The sequence below is a fragment of the Pipistrellus kuhlii genome, unplaced genomic scaffold, assembly GCF_014108245.1.
Source record: "Pipistrellus kuhlii isolate mPipKuh1 unplaced genomic scaffold, mPipKuh1.p scaffold_m20_p_1, whole genome shotgun sequence".
Lineage (NCBI taxonomy): Eukaryota > Metazoa > Chordata > Mammalia > Chiroptera > Vespertilionidae > Pipistrellus > Pipistrellus kuhlii.
Genome location: NW_023425404.1, coordinates 54,092,360 through 54,104,336, shown reverse-complemented (window position 1 = coordinate 54,104,336; position 11,977 = coordinate 54,092,360). Strand labels below are relative to the sequence as shown.

Here is an 11,977-nt window from a genome sequence, read left to right as displayed (position 1 = left end):
TTCTTAAGGTCTAAATACAGATCTCTCTGACTCCAGAACCCATGCTCTCTACCAATATACTTACATGGCCTCCATGTAAGAAAGAAAATTTGTGTCTATTACACAAATTGAGGCTAAATGCATTAAAATTCACATTGTCATTTTTCTAACCTTCATAATTCCTCTGCTTACTGGAGTTTTGGAAAAATTTTGAGTAATATCTGTTTTTCAGATAAAAGAAGAAAAAGTACAAGCAAAAAATAACAATGCTACATATACAGTACTCAAATTTCACTAAAGGCAGCACAATAAACTGGACTTCTAGTTCTAATGCAAATTCATCATATAAAGTATTGGATCAAATTTTCTCATGAGTCCAGGTTACTGAGTTGTAACTAGACAAACGCTCTCTCTTAAGAATAGTACCACACATCATTTTTAAGTCACTGATCTTTATTTGCTGCATTCTAAAAGGTAAACTCTAAATGATAACAAACTTAAAGTAATTTATCAAATCATTCAAACTCCTGCTCAAGGAAAGTATCATTGCTAATAAGATACTAAAACCTATCTTAACATTGCTTTGTTGAGAAAATTCTTTTATTTCTATGGCAAGTTGTAATTAACAGGCATTAGACTGGAGGCAAGAAGGAAAGTCAGGGCCAAAAACAAAAATTCATACTGATTAAATCTGTCTGAATCACAATAAGGTTGTAACATATAAAATCAAATACAGAACAATCAACTTTTTTAAAAACAGTACATACACAAAAAATATTGGTTTCTATAATATATCCCTGATGTTGCAAGATTAACAATAAAAAACAATTTTCCCAGGAATTTCAATAAAGAAAAATCACTGAACAAAAATACCACAAGACTCAAAAATATCAATGAAATGCAATCCAGAAAGAGAGTCCAAATATTAAAAATCATTATTTTAGGAATGGTCTGCTGAATTCAAAGATTCAGAAAAGGTATAGTTTAACTTAATTTACCAACTTTCTCAAAACACATCTCAGCAAGTTTTTCTTAATATTCTTTACATTCTTCTGCCACATCTTCAGTCTCCTGTTCATCTGCACATTAAAAAAAAATAACCAAAGTTGTTAGGCCATCAGACATGTGTACATAATTAAGAAAAAGCATGCAGCCCGTACAATATAGTAAAGCCTTTTTCACATGAGACAATAATCACATGCTCGTTTGATACTTACTGGACAATCACCACAAGCTGCATACAAAGCTTACAAGAAAAAGTGCAAGGTAAGATGCCTGCCTTCATTGAGATTACAGCTGACTGAGGATATCCTGGGTTTTGAGAAATAAAACGTTTATGGAGGCCTCAGCCTCAGCTCAGTGGTTAGCAGTGGTTCTCCATCTTTCTAATGCCACCGCCCTTTAATACAATTCCTCGTGTTGTGGTGACCCCCAACCATAAAATTACGTTCTTTGCTACTTCATAACTGTAATTCTGCTACTGTTAGGAATCGTAATATAAATATCTGTGTTTTCCAATGGTCTTAGGCTCTACAGCAGTGGGTTCTCAACCTGTGGGTCGCTACAGAGAACCGCTAGCAGGGTCACCTAAGACCATCGGAAAACACAGATATTTACATTATGATTCATAACAGTAGCAAAATTACAGTTCTGAAGTAGCAATGAAAATAATTTTATGGTTGGGGGGTCACCACAACATGAGAAACTGTATTAAAGGGTCACAGCATTAGAAACATTGAGAACCACTGGGTTAGAGCATTGACCCGCAGACACATACCTTGGCTACAGGTTCAATTCCCATCCTGATGGGGGCCGGTCGGGGCACTTGAGGGAGGCAACTAATCAATGTGTCTCTCTTACATTGATGTTTCTCTTGCTCTGTCTCTCCCCTTCCCTTCCACACTCTTTAAAAATAAATGGAAAAAATATCCTTGGTTGAAGATTAACAAAATATATAGATTTGGTGATAGGCATCAAAAAAAAACTTTGGGCGTTAAACTAAGTTTTTGGGAAGTAGGGCAAAACTAAAAGTAAATATATTTAGAGTAGACAAGAACTTATCACCTTTCATTTCTTTAAAATTATGGCATTAACAGAAGTGGAATGGAAATTATCTTCTGCCAACCTTAGTGAGAAGGTTATCAGAGAAAGCAGGACTGACCACAGAACCAAAGAAAAGGAGACAATCAAAAAGGATCAGGAGAAACTGGAGCCCTCAAACACTGCTATGAGACTCCAAATGGAAACCAGTCTGGCAGTTCCCGGAAAGGTTCACATAAACTCAGCAATTCTATTCCTAGGCATACGCCCAAGCGAGAAAACATACACCATCCCAACACCTACCTGTACACCAACATTCACAGCAGCATTATACACAACAGCCAAAAAGCAGAAACAACCCAAATGTCCATCAACTAAGGAATAGGTAAGTAAAATGTGGCATAGCCATTCAACAGAATATTATTCAACAATAAAAATAACAGAGGACTGATACATGCTACAGCATAGCTGGTACTTGAAAGCTTAGGTTAAATGTCACCAGCCAGACACAAAAGCCACCTATTCTATGGCTCTACTTATGTGAAATGCCCAGCCCAGGCACATGCATAGAGACAGGCAGTAGATTAGTGATTGCTGAGGACTGGGGGAAATGGGAAGTGACTGCCAATGGGTACAGTGTTTGTTTTGGGGTGAAGGAAATGTTGTAGAATTGATAGTGGTTAATATATATATATATATATATATATATATATATATATATATATAAAACATATATATAGATATATAGATATAGATATATAGATATAGATATAGATATATAGATATATAGATATATATTTTTTAATTAATTAAAAAAGCCCAATTCTTTGAATATATTAAAAACCATTAAGTTATATAATATTGTGAACAGTGGCCAAAAAAAACATTACATCTATATCCTTATACCTGGAACCTGTGAAAGTTACCTTACTGGGGAGAAGGGTCTTTGCAGATGTAACTAAGCTGAGGATCTTGAGATGAGACTATTGATCACCCTGGAATACTACTCAGGTGGGCCCTACATGCAACAACAAATACCCTTATAAGAGAAGGCCGTTTCACACACACACACACACACAGACAATGTGAAGACATGTGCAGTGATGTGACACAAAGCAAGGAGGCCAAAGAATGTCAACAGCCTGAGTACCGGAAGGAGACATTCTCCTCTAGAGCCCCAGGCAGAGTGTGCCTTGCTGACGCCTCGAGTTCAGACTGCAGGCCTCCAGCCCTATAATAAATTTCTGTTGTTATTTATTGTGGCCACTATACGACTCTAATACAGGTTTATGAAATAAATGTCAACAAAGCTGTTATTTTAAAAAATCAATCTAATAATTAAGGGCACATGATTTGTAGTTACAGAAAGTAATGTGGAAAATGTAGTAATATTGTCAACCCATGGAGAAGAAATATTAAACAGGATTCAGAGGAAGTTGAGGTAGATAAGAAGCAGACCCCAGTCTCCCACACCTAAGATGGGGAATGATAAGACACTTCATATGGCTATTTCCTGTCTGGAGTGTTCTCCTTTTTGCCCACCCGGTAAATGACCACTCATCTTGGAGGCTCAACTCAAATGCCACCTCCCACACCCACAGTGTTTATCATCCCTCTGTAGTGCTGCCATGTACTTTGTCCCTTATTATACTTGTCCCACCCTGCTGTGATTATGTCCCACCCTGCTGTGATATCGGCTTATGTGCCTGTCTTCTTCAATAGACTATAAAATAATTCAGGGTAATGACTGTGTCCTACTCACCTGATACCCTACAATGTCCTCAATAACAAATACGAGGGAGCCTGGAGCAGTCATGTTAAAGCATGGCTGCCCAACAGAATCACCCAGACCCCATCTCCAGAAACTGACTTCAACTATGCTGATGCCCCCTGGCCAGTGCAGCTCAGTAGATAGAGCATTGGCCTGGGCACCAAAGGGTCTCAAGTTTGATTTCCAGTCAAGGGCATGTATCTGGATTGTTGGTTCAAACGCTAGCCCTGGTTAGGGCATGTCTCTCTCACATCCAAGTTTTTCTCTCCCTCCCTTACTTCGACTCTCTCTCAAACCCAATGGAAAAATATTCTTGGATGAAGATTAACAACAAAAAATACTGATGCCCACAGCCAACCCTTAGAAATTTATTTAATTCATCTGGGATAGAACCAAAGCATTAATGTTCTAAATCTCATCAGGTGACTCTACCAGAGTTTAAAAACCACCGCCTATAGGGGCTTAATCACAAGGAACAACAACAGCCTGTAATTATTGGAATCGAGAGTCTAGGTCAGTGATTAGCAAACTCATTAATCAACAGAGTGTCAAACTGCAGTTTGTGAGCCACATTTTGCCAACCACTGGCCTAAGGGATGAACTCAGAATAGCTTAAATGCCGGACAGATGAGAGACAGATACCAAGTAGAAAGATCTAAATATCAAAAGCATAGATGATCCCATACTATACTATGTATGTCTCCAAATAAAATATTAACCATGAAAGAGTAAAGAATTCAAGCTAGAGCTCCTTGTTCAGTGGCGATGGGGAAGGGTAGCAAGGAAGGACAATAGGGTTGGCTGGAGATATAAGAAGGCAATCTGGAACAGCTGGTATCTTCATCAAAATGAAATTTAAGAAGAAAAGCAGAATTGAGCAGATGGGGGGAAATACACCTTCAGACATTGTTTTCATCACCATCATATATGCTGTATATTTTTACAATCCTAAAGTAGACTGACCAGCAAACCATGCAGTCCAGAGCTTCTCACAAATCACCCGCTGGGGTCATCTTGTTAAAATGCAGACTGATACAGAAGGATTGGATCAGGCCTGATTCACCATTAGTAACAAGATCCCAGGTAATAGCAATACTGCTGGTCCATAGGTCTAATCTACAGTCATGGACTTTAGTAGCTTTTCATTTTACCCAATCTGAATGAAGCAATGGGATCAGAAGTTCCCAATAACTAATAAAGTGATAAGCACTACAGTTAAATATTAAAACTCTCCAATTTGCCATTGTTCACTTGATACTACTAACAAAATGATAGGGAAATTGACATTTTATAAATAGGTAGAAGAAGTAAGTGGCAAATATTTACATGTAAAGTCTACATCAAGAACTGGATTAAGGAAATTAGTTTAAAATAACTTGGAAAGACACATTCATCAAATATAAACTTAACTATATACTAAAATTTTATATAAAAAAGGATTAACACTGAAATTTCCTAATATGGCAGCTCTGATAATTGAGCAAATAAACTTTGAATGAGGTCTTTGATTAATTACTAAGAGAATCTGAGAAGCAATTAGCAGACTTGAAAAATAATTTAACAAATAAGAGGCCTGAAGGCACACATTGTGTGAGAGCAAGCCAAAATATTTTTAAAGGGAAAAAAGTCAGCCAATAGTGTTACTGTTTTTCGAATATCAGCGCTCCACCGCAAATCGGTAAGACAGTATTAAAACAAAGAAAACCTTCTCAATACAATCTTTCTTTGAAACCATTCAGGCAGTGTGAGCATTAACATAGACTAACACACATTCTTTTCAAACCCTGCAACATTCTCCCAAAAGTCAATCTACATGTAACCAGACTTCATCACACAAGTAACAAACAGACCCTTTGCTGGGCAGAATTTCAGCATGAAGTACAGTCAGACTGCACAGTTGCCATTTGGGGTAGAACTTGTTCTACGTGAGGACCACGGTAGGATAGCAATAAACTTCCTTACATCTATATACACCGAAACCCATATTTCTCACATATGGGCAGCAAACTCTTGTGGCTTACATTACTTTGACAGGCTGAGCCCTCTATACCGAGGACTCTATTTTCAGCAAGTCTGGCTAGAGTCTTGGATAGAGGTATGAAACAAGCCAAAAACTCTCCAGCGATCCCAATGCTCATCCTGGTTAGGAGTATGTCACTTGATACTTGATACTACTAACAAAATGATAGAGAAATTTCTGTGGTTTGTAACAGTACTTCTCAAACTTCCCTGTAAGTATCTCCCAGGGAACATATTAAAATGCCAGCTGTGACTCAGTAGGTTAGGCGCGGGGCCTGATCAGCTCACACTTTCAGCAGCAAAAGAATGGAAATCACAGGGTTGCAAAGGGCCAAGGACATGAAGTAGAGAGGCCCTGATGGGGGCCCTGTCTTCCTGGAGAATATCTGCCCCTTCTAAGGAAATATGTGCTGCTCAGCTTCCTCACCAGTGGAAGGACCTGATTTTTTTGGTAAGAAAAGTCAGAAATCCCGGCTTTTGTGGGAAATCTCCTAATTAAGTAATGTGGAAAACCATATAAGTCAACCAAGTCCAGTCACTGACCTAATTAATCATTCATGTGGATTTTCTCATTTGATCCTTATTACATCCCTGTAGGGTAAATATTAAAGCCACCTTATCTTATAGATAAAGAGACTAAGGTGTAGAGGAGAGAGATTACATAACTTGCCTTAGATCACCTGCTGCTAGCAGAGCAAGGATTCAAACCCAGGTGTGTCTCACCTAGCGCCCACACTTTTAACCACAAGGCAAGAACGTGCTGGTGGATGGGCAAGCCAGGCCCCCCTCTGCTCACCTACGCTCTAGCCTGGACTCTGTCAGCTTTGTCCTTTGGGTAATTAATTTGCTCTATGGTTTTGGGTTCTCAGTTTCAATTTAGAGCAACAAACCATCCCAGTTTGTCAGGGACTAAGGGTTCCCTGGGACGAGGAACATTCAGTGGTAAAACCTGGACACTCCAAAGCAAACCTGTGGTCACCCTAGTTTTTATTTAGGGGTGTTGTTATCTGACTCATTTTTGCATTTGTTACAGGAACTGTAAAGACTACTATTCACTAAGTGGTCCTATGGGAAATTCCAATTTTCTGGAAGAATTAGTATCATTCTACTCCCTTATTTACTACTGACTTTGGGTCCCTCTTTGCTCTTTTCTATTTTTATGTGTTATTCATACTTTCCTCTTTATTATATACATTTCTGTTGATAACTAGTTCAAATGGTGAGTGGCAAGAAGAGAATACTGTGCATGCATAAATACTTTTTGTTATCTAAAGAGCAATTCAGCATAAGATTATTTGATTAAATACTAGAATAACTACAGACCTGAAGTGTTTTCTTTCTGAAGTGCCAGTGTACTCAGCAGTGTCTCCAAGGCTGATACTAAGAAACACTTACTCCCCACTCTTCTCAATCTTCCATGTGGGGAAGCATCCAGCCTCACTCCCCCCTCCACTCTCCCTAAGGAGGAAGAGCCAGTTATCTGATTGGTGGATTTGGAGGAAGAAATGCCATGCTCAGGTTAGCCCCTTCCTCCAAGGAAATCAGCTCCAGGCCCGAGAGGTGCTCCTTTGCCTCTCCATGCTCCTGGTTCCAAAGGGGAGGCCTGTGATTTTCCCTCTGCCACTGACTGGGTGTGAAAGTTGGTTTGGGAAGGCGAAACATTAGGAAGGCTGTTTGGCCCCTTACATTTCACCATCAATAAAGCTGGCCTCCTTGATCTCCATTCATTGGAATCCATCTATCATCTCAGATTTGGTTGGGAAAGAGAAGATGCTATTGATGGATCCTCCAGAACCCCGTCAGTGAGTGAGTACAACACTAAGTTATTGGACCTCATAAAATTCAAACAAAAGTAGTTACCTCTAAGTTTAAAGCACAAACATGAAAAAGTATGTATTTCACATTGGAAACTTAAGATAGCTGTGAAGCAAATCCTTATTTTTCAATGCCACAACTTAAATTTGTCTTCTATGCCATTATTTAGCATTTTAGAATAGAATTGCTTAGCAAGTTATTTTAATCATTGTAAATGCTGAGGTTAGTAAAATAAAATAGAAACTCCAACTTCAGATATGCTAACATTTTCCTTAAAGTTTATTGTATAATAAACAGAAAACAAAATATGGTTCATATATTCACATCTACACCATCTTAATCCTCCATACGAACAAGGGTTATTATAATCCAGTAGGATTATCTGCTGCCATCGGAGGCATATTCTGTGGAGTTAGAGCTAAGCTACCATAGCTTATTTCCATTAAGTCACTTTAACATCTACTTCATTCCATGTTCTCGCAGCAACAGATATACATCAGTCTGACTCACATGCACATGGAAGTAAAGTCATATTTTAGTAAAGGGTTCTAACCCTTGTTTTCCTCTGCACCCCCCCCCCCCACCTCCACAAACACACTGATCCCATGGGTCTGAGACCCCACACATAACAAACCATCACATCCAATTTAATAAGTCTGATTGGAGCAAACAAAGAGGGGATGCAGGTACTTTCCCTCTAATAAAAACCCTTTGTTCCAAAAGAAAGAAAGTATACTGCAATTTCAGAGCAGGACGAAAGTTTTCTATTTTGTTCTTTCATTTAATTGTTAAAGTGAAGATCTTGGTGGGAGAAGGCAGACAACACCCATCTCACTGAAATCCATGTTGTCAGTAAATTGCAAAGCTGGATAAAAAGTTAGAGCTTGTGAAATTTCATTTAAAAAATAAAAAATTCCAAATTTGAACACAGAATGTGAAACTTACATAAATCTTTAGTGATAGCTAGTGAGGTAGGTATTGGGAGATATGCTGGAGCAGAAAAATAATATTTGAAGTTTGCAAGTGGGAATCAAGGGAGAGGAAGAATAAATGTGAACCACATTTTCAGTATATTCTTCTAAAAATGGATAATTGAAATTATTTCACTTATTTAACATGCATTAAGTTTAGGGCAGCACTTTGGACATCATAGAAGGTGTAACAATGTATCAGAAGGTAGAACCTCAGTCTTGAAAGAAAATAAACAATTTTAAGGAAGACCTGTGTATGCACAACAAGGTCAAGACAGTGTGTGTAAAATGACCTGATGCTCTGGGGCATGCAGAGGAAAAATAAAATGTTTAAAAAGGGGGACCAGGAAGGTTACATTCAGAGTGGATGGGGTTGGAACTCGGTTATCAATGAGGAGGTGGGTGCCTGAACATTTGTGAGAAGAAAAGAGTCTGGCAACAGCAGAGGCACAGGAAAGCACAGAAAACCCTGATACCAGATCAGCCATAACTTGAATAACATCAGATTAGGAAGTCAAAAATCGATTAGGAAGAGAACGTCACATCAGAGTGTGGAGGCCTTGAACAGCGAGGGAAAGAATTCTGACTCCAGGCAGTTGGCAGTGGAGAGCATTGGAAGCTTTCTGCGCTGGGAGGTGTGGTAATCAAAGCTGTACTTGGGGGAATTAGTGTAGTGGTGCTTGACAATGGCCAGAGGATGGGAGAGACCAGAGGCAGAGAGGCTGATAGGAGGGTTCTCATATTGATCCAGTGAGGTAATAGGAAGACTAAGGAAGAGGTAGGTATTGGGAGATAAGCAGGAGAAGAAAAATAATATTTGAAGGTTGCAAGTGGGAAGCAAGGGAGAGTTATGATAATGACTCTAAGCCTGGGTGACTGAGGAAACAGAGGTCAAGAGGAAAATCTGAGCTGAGAGAAAGATGAGAAAATCAGTTTGGGGCCATATCTAGATGAAGTCTGGTAGGGAGGTAGAAATACAGGACTGAGGAATTCATTCTGAATTAATAGATGATAGCTATAATAAGTAATAGATAGATATAGATGTAACAGACAATATATTTTAGAGTGATCTACATTAGAGGAAAAGCTGAAGCTATTTAGATAGATTCACCAAATACAACAGAGAATATGTTAGACTTCTAACATAAATAATTCAAAATTTGTTTATGTCAAAAACTGCCCATAGTATCGATATTTGTATGCTGTATCACTGTACCACTGTTAAGATGCAACCTTGAATCAGGACAAAATACCTGAGACTATATCAGCAGCTGGAATGGGAAGTTTGCATACAGAAACTAATAAAACCACAATAATATATGGCACTTTACAAATTCATTCCTTGGAACAAATTTTCATCACTGAAGTCTGGAAATTGAAATATAAAGCAAATCTATTCAAATTACTTATACCAATTTAAATCAATTCTTCTTTTCCATTGAAATCAACATTGCTTTCTCAATAACCATCAAGAATATTAACTTAAGTGTCCATTGATGAATAGATAAAAATGATGTATATTGTTAACATATATACAATGTAATACTACTCAGCCATCCTATATAATAAAGAGGTAATATGCAAATTGACTATCACTATAACACTCATGATGGCTGCCCCCATATGGTCAAAGATGGCTGCCACAAGATGGCCAGCAGAGGAGAGCAGTTGGAGGGAACCAGCCTGCAGAAGGGGGGGGGGGGGGGGGGAGAAACCAGGCCTGCAGGGGAGGGCAGTAGGGCAGGGGGGGGAGGCGGCCAGGGTTGTAGGTGAAGGCAGTTGGGGGCAAACAGGCCTATTGGGGAGGGCAGTTAGGGGCAATTAGGCCAGCAGGGGAGGATAGTTAGGGGTGACTAGGCTGACAAGGGAAGGAAGTTAGGGTTGATCAGGCCAACAGGGAAGGGCAGTTAAGGATGACCAGGCTGGCAAGGGAGGGAAGTTAGGGGTGATTGGGCCAGCAGGGTAGGGCAGTTGGGGATAACCAGGCCAGCAGGGGAGGGCAGTTAGGGGTGACAAGGCTGGCAGGGGAGGGCAGTTAGGTGCAATCAGGCAGGCAGGCAGGCGAGCAGTTGGGAGCTAGCAGTCCTGGATTGTGAGAGGGGTCTCAGATTGGAGATGTTGCAGGCTTGGCTGAGGGACACTTCCCCATTTCATGCACCGGGCTTGAAGTCTATACTAATAAAAGAATAATATGCTAATTAGAATGGGAGACCTTCCGGAGACCTTCCAGACATCCTTCTGGACAAAGCCCGGGGCTTGGCTAGCCTGCAAACCACCCCCAAACAGCCCTCAGCCCCTCCCCCAGGCTAGCCACACCCCCCATGAGGACCCTCACCCTGATGGGGGCGTGGCCAGCTTGTAGATGGCCATCAGCCCCTTTCCCAGGCCCACCCCACCTCCAGTGGGGACCCTCACCCTCACGGGGGCATGGCCAGCCTTCAAACAGCCATCAGCCCCTCGCCCAGGCCAGCCATGCCCCACAGCAGGCACCCCCACCCTGAAGGTTGTGTGGCCAGCCTAGAAATGGCCGTCAGCCCTTCACCCAGCCTGGCCACACACCCCAGCAGGGACCCCCTATCCCAATGGGGTGTGGCCAGCCTGCAAACTGCCCCAGTCCCTCGCCCAGGCCAGCACCTCCCCCAGTAGGGATCTCCACCCCAATGGGGTCATGGATGGCCTGAAACCCCTCAGGTACCTCGCCCAGGCTGACCCTGCACCCAAAGGGGTCCCCCTTGCTGATCTGGGACCTCCTTCAGGGCAGACGAGCCAGCTCCCACCTGTGCAGCAGGCCTCTATCTATACTAATAAAAGGGTAATATGTTAATTAGACCAGGAGACCTTCTGGGCATCCTTCTGGACAAAGCTATAGTGACGGGACTGAGGCAGAGGTGGTTAGAGGTGATAAACCCAGGAAGGGAGGGCAGTTGGGGACAATCAGACCAGCAGGGGAGGTAAGTTTGGGGCGAGCAGACTGGTGGAGGGGGGCAGTTGGGAGAGAGCAGGCCAGCAGGCAGAGTGGTTAGAAGTGATCAGGCAGGCAGGCAGGTAAGATGTTAGGTGCCAGTGGCCCCAGATTTCAAGAGGGATGTCTGACTGCCAGTTTAGGCCCACAGCAATTGGGCCCAAACCGGCATTCGGACATCCCCCTTGGGGTCCCAGATTAGAGATGATGCAGGCCAGGCTGAGGGACACCTCCCCACCCCCCTGCATGAATTTTGTGCACCGGGCCACTAGTTAAAAGATAACAGAAAAGATAACAGAATCTTGCCATTTGCGACAATATTGATGGATGTACCTTAAGGTCATTATGCTAAGTGAAATAAGTTAGATGGAGAAAGACAAATACCATATGATTCCACTCATATGTGGAATCTAAAAAAAC

The 11,977-nt window shown here is 41.1% G+C and overlaps 1 protein-coding gene across 1 annotated transcript in view; it reads right to left on the bottom strand.

Moving 5' to 3' along the window:
* Nucleotides 1-292: 292 nt before the first annotated feature.
* The window catches only part of FSIP1 (fibrous sheath interacting protein 1), a 174,237-nt gene continuing 162,552 nt past the window's right edge, over nt 293-11,977 (bottom strand). Inside the window, exon 12 of the mRNA XM_036446450.2 lies at nt 293-1,058. Coding sequence (XP_036302343.1) covers nt 1,012-1,058 — 47 coding nt within the window. The 3' untranslated portion in view covers nt 293-1,011. The remainder of the gene's footprint in view (nt 1,059-11,977) is intronic.